Genomic DNA, 21,183 nt, shown 5'->3' with positions numbered 1-21,183 from the left:
CATCATGAGAGGAATATTGCATAATGGTTTATTTATGCTAGACACTGCTCCACATATCATGAATGTAAATGTGTCCAAGAAGAAACGAGATGAGGTAAACAATACATACTTGTGGCATTGTAGGCTAGGTCACATCAACAAGGAAAGGATTAAAAAGTTGTGAAAGGGTGAAAATTTAGATCTATTCGACTATGAGTCATATGCGACTTACAAATCTTACATTCATGGAAAGATGACCAACTCTTCATTTAGTGGAACCAGAGAGAGAGCCACTGAGTTGTTAGAAAATACACATAGTGATGTATGTGGTCCTGTATCAACTCATGTCATAGGTGGTTACTCCTACTTCATTACTTTTACCGATGATTTCTCAAGGTATGAACTTGTGTACTTAATGAAGTACAAATCCAATACCTTTGAGAAATTCAGAGAGTATAAGAATGAATTAAAAAATCAGACTGGAAAGAGTATCAATACTCTTCGATCAAATCGAGGAGGTAAGTAATTGAGTATAGAGTTCATCCAATTCCTCAAGGACCATGGGATTCTATCCTAATGGACACCTCCTTATATACCTTAGCTCAATGGTGTATCTGAAAGGAGGAATCACACATTGTTAGACATGGTGTGATGTTAGGACTCTAGCTAGGAGAGTCCTAATTGAGAGGGACATTTATGTAAAACCTATCTAAGTCGACCCCTATTAAAGAGGTGAAGAGGCCGGCTAGGGTTTGGAGGTTATTTCTTAGAGAAGAATTAGGAGTTATAAAGGAATAAGAGTTGTAAAAGAATAGGAGTCTTGAGTAGAGTCCTATTAGGAGTCTTGAGTATGAGTCTTAATTGAGTAAGAGTCATATTAGGAGTTAGGGTTTAGAAACCCTATAAATAGTCATGTATTTATCCTCTTTTGATAAGTAATAGATGAATCTTTTCTGCATCCTTTGAATAGCAACTTGGAGGGAGGAACCCTTATAGAGTTCCAAGGAGGCTAATCACCTAAAGAGATTAACCCCAAGTTTATAATCTACAAGGGTTCTAATACTTGGTATTAGAGTAGTGTTCTTAGCATCTCGCTGCCCTTCCACAGCCATCCATCAGCCCTCCATAGCCGCCCAAAGTAATTCCCACAATTGCTTAAAAGATCATCGTCAAATTTCGCCGTCATCTCCACCACCGTGGATCATCCTTTGATCTCCCAGTGAATTACAACAGGTTCTGATTTCCTACCTTACTACTACTGTAATTTAGTTATCCTTATTCAAAATTATAAAAATAAATTGTTCCTATATTGCTACATAAACTTTTCGTTGCAAAGTTTTTATCTCTACGACGAAAGATATATTACAGAATTTCAGCCGCATAGCATAGTCTGTTTGATCTTGCTACTTCATTTTTTCTATCAAAATCTCTAAGAAATTTTTATGACAGCTTTGACACATCCTAATAGTATATTTTTCTTTAGTTTTATCAAAAAAATTTTAATATAAACCATTGATCTTTTACGTCTAAACTTCTATACAAAAATCTTTACTGTAAAATTCCAGCCACATAGCATAGTTTATTTGATATTGCTACTATGTTTTTCCTATATAAATCTCTACAAAATTTTTATAACAGATTTGACAATTTCTAACAGCATATTTCTCTTTAGTTTTGCCAAAAAATTCTCAACATAAACCATTCATCTTTTATGTCTAAACTGCTATACTTGAAAATCTACACTATAAAATTCCAGGTGCATAGCATAGTTTGTTTGATCTTGCTACTATGGTTTTTCTCTCCAAATCTCTATAAAATTTTTATGATAACTTTGATACTTCCTAACAGTAGATTTTCCTTTAGTTTTGTCAAAAAATTCTTAATATAAACCACTAATCTTTTATGTCCAATCTGCTATACTTGAAAATCTATGTTGTAGAAAATTTCAACCATATATTGTTGCCTTAACCCATCTATTTATAATCTTTTTTGAATGAAATTTCTTATACACTTTATAGATCATCTTGGTTTCCATCTAAGATTGATGTATTAAGAATTCATCTCTAAAACCGATTTTGCATTGCTACAAATTTTCGTCATAAATCGTTGAAATTTTTCGATGAGAATTCTGCTATCACAACTTGCACCAATTTCCTTGCTATTATACTACCAAAATTTTCTTGATTAAATTGGATATCCTTGCTGTCATATAAACTAAGATTTTGCTATCAATTCCCTCCTCATATTTCTCAAATTTTTGGTAGAAATTTCATTAAGAAATCGCTGTTTCTTCGATGATAATTCTGCTCTTACAAGATAACACATACATGCAGCAACTTCCATTGATTTTTATCAAACCTTTGCTGCCATCTACCACAGATCTAAAACTTTCATCTGCAGCCCTAAAACTCCACCAAACCATACCCTCAAACTGCACCCAAAACAACCATAAAACAAGCCTAAATCGTAGCCTACATCCACCAATCCACTAACCCTTTCGACCATCACTTCTCTCAACCTATACATGCCTTTAACCTGACAACAAAAGAGTGATTTTAACATCACAAATTTGGAGGCATATACTATAGCATCTAAGGAGGCAATCAATGCTAAATTTGAAGCCTTCGAGGCGCGAATGGAAGATAAGATTTGGACTCTCTTTACTGAACTCAGTTTGGGCCGACTACCAAGCCCGAAGAAATCACATCAAGGGGAGAGCTCTAACCAATCGTACCATGCCCGAAGAGATGACTTCCAAGAGAGGGGGGGTTTTATAATCGATCCCAACTATCCATGCATGAGGGTGGACTTCCTTAAATGGAAAGAAGGAGACCCGATTGATTGGATCTCGCATGCGGAGTGATATTTTCGGTACCACAAAATTATAGATGCATTTATGGTGGAAATTACGACTATACATCTTGAAGGGAATGCTATACAGTGGTTTGACTAGTTTAAACACACTTATGGAGTCCTCTCATGGCAACAATTCAAAAAAAATACTTTTGATCCTCTTCGGACCAACCGATTACAAGAACACTAACGGACAACTAGCAAAGATCTAACAAACCTCCACCATTAAGGAGTACCAAATCAGGTTTGAAAGGTTATCTAATTAAACTCATAATTAGTCTAAAAAACTGCTATTGGGGATCTTCATTGAGAACTTGAAGCTAGAGATCTGGGGAGAAGTTAAAGCATGACAACCGTACATGCTTATGGCAACTATCTCTTTCGCATGACTTCAAGAGGAGCAATTGAACCATGAAGCCTGGAAGACTAAAGTTGCTCCCCAACCAGCAATACTGAAGCCCTCAACCCCCCCTACTATCAACCGAGTCCCTACGCCAAAAAGGTTGATAAGAGAAGAGCTCCAGGAGAGATCTGCGAAGGGGTTATGTTGGCACTACGATGAGCCATGAAGCCGTGAGCATTGTTATAGTAAAGGGAGACTTCTTATGATTAAACTAGTAGAAGAAGAGGTCAATGAATATCTAGAAGAGAGCTTTAAACATGAAGAAGAAGATGCGAAAGAAGAGCCATAACCGATTGACATTATGATACACGCACTAACTGGCTACTCAAACCCGCAAATGATGAAAGTTGGAGGTCTTATCAAACAACAACCGATCACTATTCTCATCAACACAGGCAGCACTAATAACTTTCTAAATAGTAAGGTTACAGCTCAGATGACACTCTACATCGAAGGTTATAGCAAGTCTAATATAAAGGTTGCCAACGGCAGAACCCTAAAGTGCAACCAAAGATGCCCGCGGGCGAAATTGTTCCTGTAGGACCAAGAGATAATTACATATTTCTTCCTCCTCCCTCTTGATGATCATGAGACTATGCTTAGAATTAAATGGTTGATGATATTAGGTGATGTTTGTTGAAATTTTATTAAACTAATTATGAAATTTTATAGTAAGAAGAAATTGATGATACTGCATGGGAAACTTTGGGGAGACATAACGACGATTTACACACAACAAATAAAGAAGGTTTTGCATAAAGCATGCAGCAGCTTTTTAGTACAACTTAAGCAGCAAACTAAGGGAGAGCCAACATAATTTGAAGATCCAAATCTACTTCCTTTGCTTGCTGAATTTTCAGATATATTTGACGAACCGCGCAACCTACCTCTTACCCATCGGCATGATCATTGTATAACGATTCTTTCGGGAAAATCTCTAGCAAATACTCAGTCATATCAGTATCTACTCGGCCAAGTTGTAGCCCAAGATGAAATAGAAAAGATTATAAAAGAGATGCTCGAAATAGGAGTTACTCGGCCAAGTTGTAGCCCTACTCTTCACTAGTGCTCTTCGTACGAAAGGACGGAACATGGCGATTGTGTGTTGATTACCGAGCTCTCAACAACATAACCACCAAGGACAAATATCCTATTCTAGTAGTAGATGAATTTCTAGATGAAAGGGAGCATAAATCTTCACAAAGCTAGACCTTTGATTTAGGTATCATCAAATACGAGTGTGCAAAGAAGACATACCGAAAATCACCTTTTTAACACACAACGACTACTACAAATTTTTGCTTTCTTCAACAAAAGGTGGAATATCTTGGGCATATCATATCAGAGAAAGGTGTGGTAGTGGACCCCTCTAAAATTGGAGCAATGCAGAACTGGCCGACCTCGAGGAACATAAAATTGCTACGTGGCTTTCTCGGTTTAATAGGCTACTACCGCAAGTTCATAAAAAAAGATAGAAAGATTAGTGCACCACTTACTTCCTTACTGAAAAAAGATGCTTTCCAACGGTTGTATAAAGCCACCACCGTCTTCGACAAACTTAAAGTCGTAATGACGATAATGCCCGTACTAGCGCTACTCGACTTCAGTAAGACTTTCGTTATTGAAGCCGATGCCTCCGGAGTTAGAATTGGTGTTGTACTAATGTAAGATGGCCACCCCCTCACTTATACCAGTAAGGCATTATCTCCTTTCCATCTCAAAATGACTATTTATGATAAGGAGATGCTCGCGATTGTGCATGCGATGGCCAAATGGAGATCGTACTTGATCAGGCGATACTTTCAAATCAAAACTGACCATAAAAGCCTAAAATATTTCTTAGAGCAAAAGTTATCTTCCCCCGAGTAGCAAAATTGGGTAACAAAGCTTCTTGGATATGATTATGAAATAACTTATAAAAAGGGGAAAGAAAATATTGTTACAGATGCACTTTCATGGCTACCCAAGCAAGCTGAATTTTTGACCATTTCACTTTCGACTAGCAACATCCTTGAGGATATTAAGAGGGAATGGTAGGAAGATTTGGAGACTAGTAAGAACATAAAAAAAAATTTGAGAAAGCACCAAGCTCCATGGCTCATTACAATTGGGACTCAAAAGAATTACGCTATAAGGGCACTAAATTGAAAAAGAGTGCGGCATATGACCCACAAACCGACGATCAGACGGAAGTGGTAAATAAGTGCTTAGAGACAACCCAAAGCCACACACCAAATATAACTACCTAAAGAGAACTCCATACCTAGTCGAGTGCCATTATTGATCGATGGATTGTGACTCGACGACGATGACCCACTACTAAAATACTAATACAATGGGCGAACTTACTAGCAGAAGGTGCCACTTGGGAGAACTATGACAACTTGAGATCAAATTCCCATAATTCATGAATTGTTAGCCTTGAGGACAAGGCTGATTTGAAAAGGGCGGGTCTATTAGGACTCTAGCTAGGAGAGTCCTAATTGAGAGGGGCATTTATGTAAAACCTATCTAAGTCAACCCCTATTAAAGAGGTGAAGAGGCCGGCTAGAGTTTGTTGAATCTCGTATTTTGATGATGAAACTACTTGATATATGTTTATGATTTAATCTGCGTTTTGAGTGACGCAGGATGTTTCGATCAGGATGAGACAATTAAAGCAGGAAAATCATGTTGTGTCGAAGGAACATGTCAGAAGATTGGACGTCGGGCCGGTGGATCGGTCAACGTATCGACAGAAGGCTTCGGGCCGTGGACTCGAGCATCGGGCCAAGAAGAGCGGGTATTGTGCCAAGGATATCAGAGTTGCGGAGTCAACTGGCCGATTGGGCAATAGGCTGCAAGAGAGAACGATGCGCCGAAGAATCGGACGAAGCGTCGAGGGACCAATGACATGTCGGACAACTTGGTTAATTGCTTAGGATTAATTGTCTCGATCGAAGTTTTGTTTTAAGTGTGCAGGATTAACTACGATGTAAGTAAGACAAGCAGTAGGAGTTGCGCCGGAGTCAAGTTCATGATCACGTTGGGAGTTCGAGAGTTCGATGGAAGTTCGGATGGTCGTCGGAGGTTCTGCGAGAACAGATCCGAGAAGTCCAGAAGCTTGCCAAGCGAAGCTCGTCGGAACTCGCCAAGTGGATCGTCGCAAAGTCCAAGAGTTTGCCGGAAGTCCGCAGGAGCATCACCGAGGGTTCATCGGATGATCGACGGAAGTTCGCCGGAAACTCGACGGAAGTTCGCCGGAAACTCGCCGGAAGAAGCGATTGACGCACCAAAGCAAAGCTGCAGAAATTGTCTTAGATTTAATCGTAGTTAGCACGTTGATTAAGTTAGAAAATGGGAGGTGATTCCATTAGCTTAATCTTGGGGCAATTGGACCCCTGAAAAATCGAAATTGGGCCGAATGGAGCTAACCATTCGGACCCTGATTGCACCAGGAGGTGCAACCGCCTAGGCCAGGAGGTGGCACCGCCTGGGCTAAGTCTTCCAACGAGACTGGGCGGTGCAACCGCCACAGCCAGGAGGTGGCACCGCCTGAGCTCAGTCTTCGAGCTAGACTGGGCGGTGCAACCTCCCTGACAGAGAGGTGGCACCGCCTGAGCTCGGTCTTCGAGCTCTGGCAGAGAGGTGCAACCGCCTCAGTCAAGAGGTGGCACCGCCTGGGGCTCAGTCTCCGAGCCAGACTCAGGCGGTGCAACCGCCTGGGCTCAGTTTTCGAGCTCTGCCAGGCGGTGCAACCTCTCCAGTCAGGAGGTGCAACCGCCTGATCCCGGAATTCTGGGATTTGATCGTTTTGAGCTCCAAATTTGAATTGGGTTGGGGCCTATAAATACCCTACCCATTCAGCACTGAAAGGATACAGACCTACACCGAAATTTTGATCTTTTCTGTGATTCTAAGAGCTCAAAAGTGTTGTAAAGCCTTTAAGTCTCCTCTTTCTGTTCTTCAAGTTTTGAGTTGTAAAGAGAGGAGAGAAAGGTCCTGTAAAGGTTGTCTCCTGAGCCTGTCAAAAGGAGTGAAACTGTAAAAGGGCAGTTGGCCTTCACCTATTGAAGGAAGGCCTCTAGTTGACGTCGGTGACCTCGTCGGTGGAGGAAGCCAAAAGTGGAGTAGGTCAAGACTGACCGAACCACTCTAAATCTCTGGTTTGCGTTTATTTTGAGCACTTTATCATTACTGCAAACCTCCTTCATAGCTACTGCTCTCTGCGCTTTCACGAACAAGTTTCTAAGCTCTGATCTTTCTGAATCTGCATTTAGACGTAAATCGGTGTTTTCGTACGATCTTTACATTGCAGTTTACGTTTACATTTTGATTCTATTTATAACTGCAAACTGTCTTCTGCGCTTTTACGAACGAGTTTCTAAGTTTAGATCTTTTCGTAAAACTACGTTTGGACGCAAACTGCGTCTAGACGTAAAACTGCATTTAGACGTAAACTGCGCAAACTGTGTTTAGACGTAAAACTGTGTTTTTGACGTAAACTGCGCAAACTGTGTTTAGACGTAAAACTGTGTTTTAGACGTGAACTACTTTTAAACGTAAAACTACGTTTAGACGTAAAACTACGTTTAGACGCAAACTGCGTTTAGACGTAAAACTATGTTTAGACGTAAAACTGCGTTTAGACGCAAACTGCATTTAGACGCAAATTGCATTTAGACATAAACTGTGTTTTGACGTAAACTGCGCTCAATCTTAAGTAATCGTAGAATCGACTTTTACATCGAAATCGTGTTTATCGAACGAATGCAGCTTTCGTTTTTTAATCACTAAAAGATTTTCGCTGCACTAATTCACCCCCCCCCCCCCTCTTAGTGCTCTCGATCCTAACAGAGTTTGGATGTTATTTTTTAGAGAAGAATTAGGAGTTTTAAAGGAATATGAGTCTTAAGTAAGAGTCCTATTAAGAGTCTTGAGTATGAGTCTTAATTGAGTGGGAGTCTTGAGTAAGAGTTCTATTAGGAGTTAGGGTTTAGAAATTCTATAAATAGTCATGTACTCATCCTCTTTTGATAAGCAATAGATAAATCTTTTCTGTAGCCTTTGAGCAACAACTTGGAGGGAGGAACCCCAATAGAGTTCCAAGGAGGCCGATCCCTTAAAGAAATCAACCCCAAGTTTAGAATCTACAAGGTTTCTAACATATGGCCCATGATGCGTTTCGCTGACCTACCCGTCTCAATCTAGGGATATGCCCTAGAAACCGCAGCTTACCTTCTGAACAGAATTCCAACTAAATTAGTTGTGTCTACTCCATATGAGATATGGAAAGGGAAGAAGCATAATCTTAAGGTTATTAAGATTTGGGGCTACCTTGCCCATATCAAAAGACAATCTCGACAAATTAGAATCTAGGACGGAAAGATGCATATTCGTGAGATACCCCAAGAAAACTTATGAGTATTATTTCAATCACTCCGATGATCAAAAGATCTTTGTAGCCAAGAATGATGTTCCTCGAGAAGGATTAATAATGATTAATATTACCTATGGCAACTACTTCATCTATTTTCGTACCCTTAAGTCAAGTGATCTATATAATGGCATCATTCTATTTATATAAAAGATTAAATGTTATAAATAGGACACATTATATCCAAAGTTTAAGGAAGAACAAATTATAACATAAACTATTAGACAATAACTAAAATAAATGAATGATATAAAAGATTGGATGGTGAAGCGGTGGTACCGCAAAGACACAATCTCTCAAGTAATGGTACCACCAGACTTGGCGGTGCTACCGCTCAGTGTTAGTGCTGTAAGCGATGGTACCGCCTAGCACAGGTGGTGGTACCGTTAGTACCCCGAAAACTAAAAATGAAACACTTTTAGGCTCCAAGTTTGAATCCACTTAAGGCCTATAAATACCCCTCTCATCCCTGGTTAACATACACAAGCACAGAGAACTTAAAAGTAAGAAAATATTATAGCAATCACTTGAGAAATCCCCTCCTCTAGTCCTAAAGTTTAGAATTCTATTTAGGGAGGAGTGAGTGCTTGTAAAAGGTTATCTCCTAAACCTGTGAAAAGGAGAAGAGGGGTGTAAAAAGATAGTTGATTTTCGCCCATTGAATGAAGATCAGTAGTGGACACCGGTGGCCTCGAGTGAAGAGGAATTGAAAATGGATGTAGATCACAATGATCGAACCGCTATAACAATCTGATTTATATTTCTATTTTGCTCTTTACTTTAATTGTAAACTGAATTATTACTTTCACTACCTAATGAATACGTTTTCAAGTTAAGCATTTTTTATATGGACCTTATCAAAAAAAAAATTTTCGAACCGATGTAATTTTTATCCGCTACACTAATTGATCCTAACAAATATATATATATATATATATATATATATATATATATATATATATATATATATATATATATATATATATATATATATATATGATAAATAGAAGTTTTTGATGCATTCTTTATCTTCAAAGTACTTGGTAGTCGAACTAAATAATAATATTACAACTATAAAATATAGACAAAATTACTCGTAGTTTGTAGCTCATTACAAGTTACTCTATCTATCATCCTTGCACGTAACCTCTTCTAATTGTACACGTTTAGTGAGAGAGAACAGTAATAGCATTGAAGTTACTACTTATACTTCTGGAAATTTGGCTATTTCGTCTAGCTAGCTAATTGTCAATGGTCAACGGAGATGCTCTAGGTCGCTATGATCATTATATGAAGTGATAAAGAGGTATGTATTTACTGGCCAATATAGAATCATCAAATCACCTTTTATGTTGAAAACGAAAAAAAAGCAAACAAATTGCAGAGCTGTGCTTATTAAATAAAAAAGGGAACGGGGAATTAGATTATTGGGACCTTTTACCTGATGTAATCTAAATATATGAATCCTAGCAGATGAGGAACCATTTTCTATCTGAACTGCAATAGTTTGCACATATATTTGCTAGTCATTGCAAAATACAAGGAGTAGCCACTGATCAGACTTCCTGGATTTCGTCCAAAGCATAATTGTTTGTGGAGACGCCAGCATAATTAACCTTGTTGAATCGAACCACAACAGGATAGCGAGTCTTGGGATCCTGGATGATGATGATCCAAGATGTTAGGACGTGAAAGGAAGCAAGTAAAGCTGATGAAATGTGTTGAAGAGCAGGCATGCAGTTCGATGAAGTACATGCAACCTGGTCCACAGTCACAACTGATCCGATGCCATTGTACCAGTAGGATTCTTTTCGGAGGATCTTCACCTGAAAGTAAAGTGGAAAGAATGTCAATATGATCAACGAGAAATGCCAAATGAAGATGTATCGATAGATATCCATACCTTGGCACCTCTCTTCGGGCCAATCGGCGGCGGCGGAGGTGGCTTTTTGGGAGCTTCGGTGGCCCCCCCTTTTGCGGCCGGAGCAGGCGGCGGCGCCGACGCCTCCTCAGCTCGAACCACCAGCTTTCTACTGGGCTTACTAAAGGTAAAGAAGCTGACACGCGAGGATTGGCTGGTGGTGGCAGCTGCGGCGGCGGCGGTGGGAAGGTTGGAGGTGAGCACGAAGCTTGAAGCTGCTGAGGCCAAGCTGGTGGTTGCCATGGTTTGACGAGAGAAACCTTCTCCAACCACTTCTCTTTTCTCTCTATCTCTCTGACTCTGTCTTTACTCAAGCCTTGGACGAACCGTATGTGATCCGTGGGGTGTGTTAGGATATGGAATACTGACACAAGAAGATGCTGACGGACTCGAATTCAGGCAAAATTTTCTGCACCGAGGAGATGGAGCGGATTTGATTTCCTCCACTGGGGTGGTGACATGTGCCACACTATCTGATCCGTGTCGATAACATCATCTGCCCATAGATTATTTGGCCAGTTTTGGGGTGCGACACCTTGGAAGAGGTGCAACTTAGAGCTGAGTTCATAAGCCCCCATACACACATGTTGAAGCTTGTTAATGAAAAGGAACAAATCATGTTTCATTTGCCTACTCCGTTATACATTTTAATTAAAATAATAAAAAGAGCTTTATTTGCTTTTTCACAAAGCTCAATGGCAAAGGATTCTTTATATGATTGTCGTTGTTCATTCTATAATCGCAGTGAATCTACATGTGATAAATGCTATAAGTAATCTTAAGTGATTCAGCATTGAAGTTCGTTATGGCTAATTTTTTAGCTCGTCCAAGTAATTATTAGCCAATGATCTTTGTCACCTATCTTCGTTTATTTACAGTAGTGCATCTGAAAGGCTATATCTGCTCACCCAAAGAAGCGGAAGCAAAGAACCATATCAATCAATCCAACATGTACTTCATGTGAGAGAGTCTTTTCATATAGAATCATATAGTCTTATTATTATTATTATTATTATTATTATTATTATTATTATTATTATTATTATTATTATTATTATTATTATTTACATCATTTGTTGCTGTCATTCAAGAGATCTACTTTGTTTTGATCCTCGGTTTTACCTTACGGAACGAGTTTCTTATTTTGAGGTGCTCTGTTGCTACCATTTTCACAATATCAGTGTAGTGAGCTAGCTAATCATCGAGTTTCATTAAAGTTAGCATATGTTACTCTCAATCCTTTAAATGTGATTAAGAAAATCAACAAGAAAAAAAAAAAGAAAAGATGTAATGCTTGAAAACTACCTCACTCTCAATTCTTTGTTCGTCAACTTAGGGTGGGAGAGCTAAGTAGACTTGATTCATCGTGTGTGCCAGATATTGCAAGGAATTTCAGTTTAAGAGACATTATTGCTTATCAGTGATAGTTCAGCTATCTTCTTTTCAAAGTTCAAACACCTGTCATAAATATCGACATATGAGTTATTATAAAACTAATATCGAGAGATATCCGATAAAATATATTTGATGTATTATTTAGCATATAGTCTGAAATAATAATTATATATTTTACCTACTTATGCTTTAGAGGTTTCGTGACTTTTATAGGACTCTCTTTGCAACAAAAAAAAATTAATAGGTCTGGCATCATCGGGCAAAACCTACTTTTGATGATTCTTGGAAGAAAACATCAGCAAGATTGAAAGGAGCCTATGAGAAGATGAAAACTTTATATATGATTATTGTGTACGTTACAACTCTATTTATAGAATGAAAGAAATAGTGAGTACATATATTCTTTCTGATGAAAAATAGTCGAATAAAAAATTTGTGCATAATGTTTCAAAACTAACATACACGTCAGAAGTATCAACAACAATGGTAATTCGACAATCAAATTGAACATCTAAAGAAAAATTCACATGAAATATTTATGAATAATGTAGCCTCACTAGGGATTGATATATTGAAGGAAGATATATTATAAAATATTTTATATTCTTAAAAGGTAACATTACATGAGATGTGAAGACATTTAAAAATAGGTTCATAACATCTCTATCACTTATGTTCAATTCCATGCCCAAGAAAACAACACAATCGTGATCAAGGTTGGAACTTATTATGCTCATGAGGTTAAAAAAAACCAAAACATGCACAACCAAAACTTTAAAGATTGAATAGTTTGAAGTTTTACCAAAAAAATCATTCACACGAAGATTGATGCATAATAAAAGAAAATGAGGTATGATTAATTGCATGTACAACTATAAGTGCTTCACACTAAAATGTCTTGAGTTGAAGCAAAAAAAGTATAACTTGACTACAGTCCAAAAAGTATCTAAGCTTTTGTTCTACACATCCATTTTGTTGAAATGTTCATGGACATAAATATTTCAAAATAATTTTATATTGATTAAGAAGAAATATAAACTTTCTATATTTCTATTCTTAGAAATTGTCAGAATCAAGATATTTAAGGGTACAAAAAAAAATTAAGTTTGCACCATTTAGGAAGTGCATGCGCGTACACACACACAAACACTATATATATATATATATATATATATATATATATATGGAATGCCAAAGACCCGTTGGAGTATGGTTCATAATTTTTTGAGTGGATGCAATATTTGTAGAAGGAATATAAAGCTGAGCAAGAATGAATAAATGTCCAACTTGACGATCTATTTCAATAATTTGTTAATCTACGCAGCGCAAATAGTGGAAGAAAAATGAATATCAAATCTTAGTCCTCCCATTTGATCAACAGGCAATAACTTTAACCAAAGTTGAGAAACAAGGTATGTATCAGAAATTCTTATATAGGAAGTAATAATTAAACCAATAGGACTTACCTTAGTTGTTCACCCATTGGCAATGTGAATTTGAGCAATATTAAAAGTGGGAGTTTAAAAATAGAATATCACAACATTTAATGACATATGATTTGAACAGATAGAATCAAAAAGTCAATTAATATTACTTATCGTGTCAGAAATTATAGAGATAGACTAAAGTGATACACGAGATAAAACTTAGTTGACTATAGCTTCAACATCAGTGGTAGAAAGTGTTGTGCCGATGGAGAAAGACTCGTAGTTGCAATTGCAACAGTCTTTCTAACAAGTTTATGATATTTCTAAATTGTTTGTCCAATCTTGTGACACTATTTATAAACTACCTTTCATTGTGTGAACGATTTGACTGGTTTGAATACTTTAGAAAGTACAATTGTGTCCCATATCTTCATGATGATGTAGTAGTTGCAAGGACAGTCTCATTTATAAATAGGTTGATGAGCATGTAACTTTGTTCTATGTTTGTTTAGATAAAACTTCTAAAGATTAGCATCTATGGAAGAAAGCGGATTTCGATAAAGTAAAAGGTCTGAACATGCTCAAAATTATCATTTAAAGTCACTAAAAACTGATTTTTTTTTAATCTATTATGTTATGTCACAAGTACTGCAACATCAATTTTGCATTTCCATCGAGGTTCAAATAAAGCAATTTGATCCGAAATAAATATTATTTAAGAATAAAACTCAATAATAGGTTGACCTTGCGATTGTTTCATATGATGCAAACTAGTAAAATATATGATATTGTTGAGCTTGGTCTCCTGTAGCATAACAAATAAATAGAAATTCTCAAAGATTTTTTGTTGTATCAAAACTATCAAAAGATATATTATTGAATGTAAATGAGGGATTAGTGATCCATGTAATATAATCTTATGGTTATTACTATTCCACTATTCGATATGATCCTCAATTGTTTTTGAGGATTTTGAATCATCCTTAACCAGTGATTGAATATCACCAGAGACAACGTTAGAGCTTTTACACTTTCAAGAAACTTTGAATAGCTTAGGTCTAATGAGTATAGTTAAATTCGAACATCGAAAATAAGTTGAGTAACATCTAGTTAAGTCTTATCGAAAGAAGAAACTGTTGGATATAAGCAAAAGCACGAGATAAAGGATAAGACTTACAAATAGATGAAATAAAACTGATATGATCACTAAGGTTGGTAGACTCCTGAGGAAGAGAAGAGTCAACTTTGGACAACGTGGGACTCTGATACCATGAAAGAAAACTTTGTGAAGATTAGAAAGAACTTATGAGAAGATGAAGAGGATGAAGAAATATTGCATGTGATTTTTGTGTATATCATAACCGTATTTATAGGGTGAAAGATAATTAAATTAATTTTATAAATTATGAGATTTATATAAATCAATGGATGTCGGATCCCTTTTCTATGGTTGGAATTAGGGTCAATATCTAATCTTCTCATCACGATCAATCAAGGAAATGAGATCCCTTTTACATAGTAATGTTGACAATTTTGACTTTTTTTTTTTAATTACAAATCAAAATTTCAAGAATAACTTTGACAATTCTCACTTTTTGCCAAAGACTGCAAATCAAATTTTCAAGAAGTATATTAGTGATTATGTTTGACGGTGTTAAGTAATTGTATGCCGATTGGGAGTTGAAGAGTCACGATCAACACATGTCTCCTCTAAGGACATTATAAGAGTCAACAACTCAGATAAAGCCATGAGGGTCATAGCTATTGGGGGTTGGGTAACGACGTGTCTACATCACTGGAATGCCAGCTTAGGAGTTAAGTAATTGAGGTTGGGCAAGAAACGAAAACGAGTTGGGAGTCTTTAGAGCCGAAACAACATTTCGAATGGTACAGATCTTTCAATAGCAGCGAAAATAAGTTGGAAGCATTAAGAACCGAAGAAGCGTACTGTGCTGATTTGAATTTGGTACGTCCATAACTTCAATGGCTGGAAAAAACAAGTTGGAAGAATAAAGAGCCGAAGTAGCAAAAAAAAAACCACTCCTTGTACGTCCGCTGGACTTCTGATAGTGTAATTAACCATGTCTTGGGAGCCGCAGTTGATGTAGACATTGCACGATGGTTATCAAATACACAAGAGACCTATGGATCGTGACTTCCGGACTAATTTGATCACACAGATTTTATTTGATTTCCCTTCAATCAGTATTCACATACTTTAGGTTTGATCGATCGCATGTAACATGAGATAAACCTACATTGGGAACCTACGGAACAAATAATAATTTATTTCTATCATAATTTATTGAATTGACAAATATTTTTAGATTCCTTAACTGAAAACATATTATTTCGAGGTATGTTATTTGAGTGATAAGAAATGCAAGTTTGAAAAACCTACTGTTTAAAGAAAGAAAATCCTTAAAAATTAAGGTTTGGTTCCTCTAATAAATACTTGTGTGGAGAGAGGAGGAAACCAAATTTAGTACAGAGCATTTTTTTTTTTTTTTGAATGTGAAGAGAGAATATTTATCATGGTGGAAAGTTTAAATTTTGTCCATATATATAAGCAAAAAAAAAAAAATCTGTTAATTATTTTTTGGATTTTTTTTTAATGTTAGTGCCTTCTTCCTCGACGCTTGTTACAGCATTTTTACAATTGATGGTCATTCGAGGATCATAAAAATCTTTTTCCCGTACATCGACTATCCTAAATTTGACTACTTCTCCAGTGGCAATGGAACAGAACAAAGCCACATTAATCATCCTTCGTATGGCTTTGTGAAGATATCGATTGCTTCACCATAAAAGCTCATTTATGCCTAACTTGATTTTGGTGGCTGCAAAGGCAAACAATTGGATTCTTTTCAGTGGTCCTCGTGGCTCTCTATCAATTTGACACAAACAAGGTGGAAGATTTAGGTGAGTCATGTGAAGGAAATCATTATATATGTCCACCACCTTCGGCTTCAATACATGTGTGCTTACACTACTGCAATTCTCCTACAACCATGGATGAGGCATTGCTTCTCTTCTCCGTCGTCGTCGTCATCGTAGCAGTCCTTGCGAGCCTCTCTTCTCCTTCAGAGGCGCGTGCTTTCTTCGTCTTCGGCGATTCTCTGGTCGACAATGGTAACAACAACTTCTTGGCGACCACTGCCCGGGCTGACTCCCCTCCTTACGGGATCGATACACCCAGTCAACAACCCACAGGGAGGTTCTCTAATGGACTTAACATACCTGATATCCTCAGTTAAGTGGCGTACTCAATGCAATGACATGCTGCCACAGATTCCTGAATGCATTTAACGTTTATTTGCCTTGTTATAATGTTAGCAGGCGAACACCTAGGAGCTGAACCCACACTACCTTACCTCAGTCCCGATCTCCAAGGGGAGAAACTGCTTGTTGGTGCCAACTTTGCATCGGCAGGGATCGGAATTCTGAATGACACAGGCATCCAGTTTGTAAGCAGTTAATGGAGATCAGACCTAGATTTACTTTGCATGCATGATCTTTTCTTCACTCGTGTTTCTTTCTTGGAAATTTTTGCATGATATATATCGACAGATAAACATCATCAGAATCAATAGGCAGCTGCAACATTTCGAGGAGTATCAGGAGAGGCTTAGAGCCATGATAGGTCAATCTCAGGCGCAAAAGCTTGTGAACCAAGCATTATTTCTGATCACCCTCGGAGGCAATGACTTTGTCAACAACTACTACTTGATCCCTTTCTCTGTACGATCTCGCCAGTTTTCGCTGCCTGACTACGTAGACTATATACTGTTCGAGTACAAGAAAATTCTCACGGTAACTAATTCCCTCCACGACTTTACCTCCATCTTACGAATCAGCACTCTCAGCAGCAAGTTCGCATCACTTGAAGCGTTCATGAATTCTGCAATATTTTTTTTTTACTTTGATCTTTTACGGAATAAAGGAGGGGGCAAATGTCAGTCTATTATTCTACCTTGCGTTGGGTAACACATGGTAGTATGTTAACTGAGAAGCGTAGTTGAAATGTTTCAGTAAACATATCTCCCCTTTCAAATCAATCACGAAGTCTCCATTTCTTGACCTTGTTTTTCCTTTGTTATTTGCTACTGAGCCCTAAAGAATTTAATGACCATTTAATTAGGCTCATTTGAGTTGGCAATAAGATACTGGAGAACTATTGGTTGAGATCAAAGGAAAACAAAGTAATTAAGCATAGCATTACTGTGAATCACTTTCGTAAGATCTCAGTGAGGTCTCAATAATGCTCGCTCCATCCTCTCATCAATGACATCTGTTACCAACCCCTAGCGGCTACACGAGATGGGGGGTCGTCGGGCTCTCGTCACCGGCACCGGGCCGCTGGGCTGCGTCCCAGCTGAGCTCGCCCTACGAAGCCTCGACGGCGAGTGCGATCCCGAGCTACAAAGAGCCGCAAGCCTGTTCAATTCGCAGCTCTTCCAGGTCCTGCAGGAGCTCAACACCCAGTTCGGTGCAGACGTCTTCATTTCAGCAAACGCCTTCAGGATGCATATGAACTACGTGACGAACCCAGAGGCCTTCGGTAAAACATCATGATGAACATTTGATGTGCATTAAGAAGTTGATCATGCATGTTTTTCACCAAAATTTTCTGCAGGTTTTACGACGTCAAGGATTGCATGTTGTGGGCAAGGACCCTACAACGGACTCGGCCTCTGTACGGTGGCGTCCAACCTTTGTGAAGACCGTAGCAAATACGCCTTCTGGGACGCCTTTCATCCTTCGGAGAAAGCCTGCCGGATCGTCGTGAGCCATTTCATGGACGGCTCTTCCGAGTACATGAACCCCATGAACTTGAGCACCATCTTAGCCATGGATGCCATGATTTAAGCTTTACTTGGAGAGAATTGTCATCTTGAGTTGGAAAAGGATGTATGTCGCATGCCTCCCTGATCCCCTCCTTATATTTCTCATGTATCGGTTAACTAAATGCTTGATACATCAAGCTATAGATTTCTAACATATTAAAGATGTTTGGTGGTACAACTCTTGAACTCTAGATTTCTGGATTAGCTACTTTCATTTCTAACTTCATCACCCTCTTTTTGTTGCACTTCCACACAGGAAAAAACTTGCAGTCTTCATGGAAAACCATTATTAGGAACGCAATAAAATTATCTCAGACCTTTTCCCATAAAAAAAAAACAGAATCCTACTGATTATTGGTAAAACTATATATGGAGTCATCAGAGATCTATGTGTGTGCGAGTTCAGGACTCGGCGCTTGTACCAATAAATTGGACATGGACTATATGATGATCTCCTGTGTAGTGTTCTGTGATGTCAGAACAGATGACATGACATCACAGATGACATGGAGCCCCAGAAGTGTTTCAGCTGATTTGTATGCATAGAAATCTACCTTATGCATTAATGAGACACAAAACTAACAGGATTTTCATTATCTTCCGATAACATGTTTCTGCGATTACTCACATATGTGTTCAAAACTGGTCTCACGGAGAGAACACGTTGTGTGGTACTTCGCAGCAGTCCTGCATTGTGTGGTACCACACGTTGTGTGGTATCTAGCTTCCACTAGTAATTTTTTATTTACTAAAATATTTAACTACCATTTCAGATAATTTAGTATCACCCAACTATCAATCATTTTAAATCACACATGGCGCCATTTTAGCTAGAGTCGTACACACGTCTCAAAGTTGTATGAAATGACATAGGCTGACTTAGAAGCGACTGCATCCCTAAGCGACGTCACTTAACTCAGAAGTGACACGAAACAGAATTCACGCTGCTCAAAATTGAATGAAGTGGCACCCGAAAATGACGAGACAGCCCCGCATAGCATGGGATCAGATCAATCGCCCTAGAATAGATGAACCACCTGCTTGAAATATCCATGGATGCTAACAACCTACAGATGATTGATCCCCAGAGAGGTATAGAAACTACCCCTGAGCAGACACGAGGGAGATCTCTCTACACACTAACTCAGTCATATAGCTTATACTATTATCTTCTTTCCTTTGCTAACTTAAGTATCGAAGGGGTCGTGCTGGGCAACCTCCTACGCTGGCCTATCATGCAAGATCGCTTGTTGCTAGAAGACACCCAAACGACCCATGCCCTATTAGGATCAAAATCGATACTAAGAGGGGGAGGTGAATTAGTGCTTATGTAAAATTATATCAATTTAAAAAATTTCTTTCGATAATACTCGTATCGGAAAGACGTTTAACTTGAAAGTGTTCGTAAGCATAATGAATAAGTAAATCAATTTATAATAAGAATGAAAAGCATAAAGTAAATGCAAACCGATTTATAGTGGTTCGGTCATCATGACCTACGTCCTATCATTGATAAAATTGTAGATATGGTGTTTAATGTAATGCTCATGTATGCTCGTGTCTTTTGGCTTATTTATGCTTTACACAGCATACATATGGACGGTAGAAGGCTTAATAGCCCTAAATTAGTTGGGTTTGGTGGCCATTTTAGGCTTGTAAATAAAGATTGTTATGTGGACACTTGTGAGAGATTTCAGTCTGTAGTGGACCATTTTGGATCCTTTGTTGTGGAAACGTTCATAACTTGTGAAGTATGTTTGTAATTTGCATTGGTTAAGAGATGTTTCTTGAAATAATTGCTTGTGAATTGAGGCACTTTTTCTAACCCGTTTTCTCTTTTGTAGGTCTTAAGAGACCGTAGGAGGTTTCGAGAAGGCTGACCTTCGCGGACGGACACACAAGGGTGTTATACAACTTAGGCAAAACCAGCTAAGTCCGTGACAAATGGTATCAGAGCGGGGCAAACACTCATAGAAACATTTGGCATGCAAATGTAGGGGACCTAGCGGGGTTGCGTTGAGGGCAGCCAGCACACGCGACCGTTTGGGGAAAAGCGAGCATGAAGATATAGGGAAAAAGGAGTCGCTTAGAGGAGCGGGCATTTAAGATTGACATTCAAAGGAATGGCCAACCCTTAACGCAAGAGGCACCATGAGGACAAGTAAGCTAGGAAGAATGCGTAGCGCATAAAGGTTGGTATGGCTGTGTTTGAGCTACGGCTTAACGTTAGCAACCGTACTTGATGGAGCTCAAGGCAAGTGAGACGCTTGGTCAAGGATGAGACCATGTAAGGTGGAATGAGTTGTTCAGTGACCAAAAAAGTTATACAAAGCTCACAGAGGTGATGAGAATTGCTAACTTGAAGAATTTGGTACTTATGCAAAGGCTTGTATACGAACGATGGAGTGTTCGTGGCTATCCTAAGGCGACCGAAACTCGGCACCACAGAGCATTGAAACTTTCTCTTTAGTATGAGAAGGATACGTTCGTAGGAGGCTGAAGTGTGCAGCGAGTTCAGCATGTTGCTAGGCCTTGAGGGGTGCAACGGGGGTTGTATTAACGTGGAGTCAAAATCTAGCAAGTGCGTTTCTGGGAGGCAGAACAATGTACAGTTTGTTCAGTAAGGCGGAGTAGTCCAAGGGGATGGTGGTCTCCGAAACTTTCAAAGAGAATGAAGCAAAGAGAGAAGTTGCTCCAATGGGATAGATATCTAAGAGAGATAAGTCTTGGCTCTCCAAAGGGAGTGTTAGGATCAAGAGCACTAAGAGGGGGGGGGGGGGTGTTAGGATCGGAGCGGCACTAAGAGGGGGGGGTGAATTAGTGCAGCGGATTAAAACGTTGATTTCGACAAATCTTTCGTACGATAAAAATCAGAATCGGAAGTGATTAACTTGAAAGCGTATTCGCAAAGTTGAGCAGCAAAGATAATGATGAAACAAAGC

The 21,183-nt window shown here is 38.5% G+C and overlaps 2 protein-coding genes across 2 annotated transcripts; one reads left to right on the top strand and one right to left on the bottom strand.

Annotated features, from left to right (window-relative positions):
* Window positions 1–10,017: 10,017 nt before the first annotated feature.
* On the bottom strand, window positions 10,018–10,924 carry LOC103973667 (photosystem I reaction center subunit IV, chloroplastic-like). Its single transcript, XM_009388299.3, has 3 exons — window positions 10,555–10,924; window positions 10,412–10,477; window positions 10,018–10,309 (listed from the first exon to the last, which is right to left on the bottom strand). The coding sequence occupies exons 1-3, from the start codon at window positions 10,813–10,815 to the stop codon at window positions 10,208–10,210; spliced, it is 429 nt and encodes a 142-aa protein (XP_009386574.2). The 5' UTR covers window positions 10,816–10,924; the 3' UTR covers window positions 10,018–10,207.
* Window positions 10,925–16,364: 5,440 nt separating this feature from the next.
* Window positions 16,365–18,432, top strand: LOC135594308 (GDSL esterase/lipase At5g33370-like). The gene is made up of 5 exons (XM_065084703.1): window positions 16,365–16,646; window positions 16,734–16,861; window positions 16,965–17,207; window positions 17,703–17,955; window positions 18,031–18,432. Exons 1-5 carry the CDS (start codon window positions 16,406–16,408, stop codon window positions 18,261–18,263), a joined length of 1,098 nt encoding a protein of 365 aa, XP_064940775.1. The 5' UTR covers window positions 16,365–16,405; the 3' UTR covers window positions 18,264–18,432.
* The last annotated feature ends 2,751 nt before the right edge of the window (window positions 18,433–21,183 follow it).

The sequence above is a fragment of the Musa acuminata genome, chromosome BXJ1-9, assembly GCF_036884655.1.
Source record: "Musa acuminata AAA Group cultivar baxijiao chromosome BXJ1-9, Cavendish_Baxijiao_AAA, whole genome shotgun sequence".
NCBI classification, from domain to species: domain Eukaryota; kingdom Viridiplantae; phylum Streptophyta; class Magnoliopsida; order Zingiberales; family Musaceae; genus Musa; species Musa acuminata.
This window is presented reverse-complemented; position numbering and strand designations above follow the sequence as displayed.

Excerpts from the sequence above, each read along its gene's own strand:
- LOC135594308 (XM_065084703.1), top strand. The coding sequence starts at position 16,406 with ATGGATGAGGCATTGCTTCTCTTCTCCGTCGTCGTCGTCATCGTAGCA. Across the intron at positions 16,647-16,733 it reads TAACATACCTGATATCCTCA|GCGAACACCTAGGAGCTGAA; the intron begins GTTAAGTGGCGT and ends TAATGTTAGCAG. Across the intron at positions 17,208-17,702 it reads AGTACAAGAAAATTCTCACG|CGGCTACACGAGATGGGGGG; the intron begins GTAACTAATTCC and ends ACCAACCCCTAG.
- LOC103973667 (XM_009388299.3), bottom strand. The coding sequence starts at position 10,815 with ATGGCAACCACCAGCTTGGCCTCAGCAGCTTCAAGCTTCGTGCTCACC. Across the intron at positions 10,478-10,554 it reads GCCCGAAGAGAGGTGCCAAG|GTGAAGATCCTCCGAAAAGA; the intron begins GTATGGATATCT and ends CTTTACTTTCAG. Across the intron at positions 10,310-10,411 it reads CAGTTGTGACTGTGGACCAG|GATCCCAAGACTCGCTATCC; the intron begins GTTGCATGTACT and ends ATCATCATCCAG.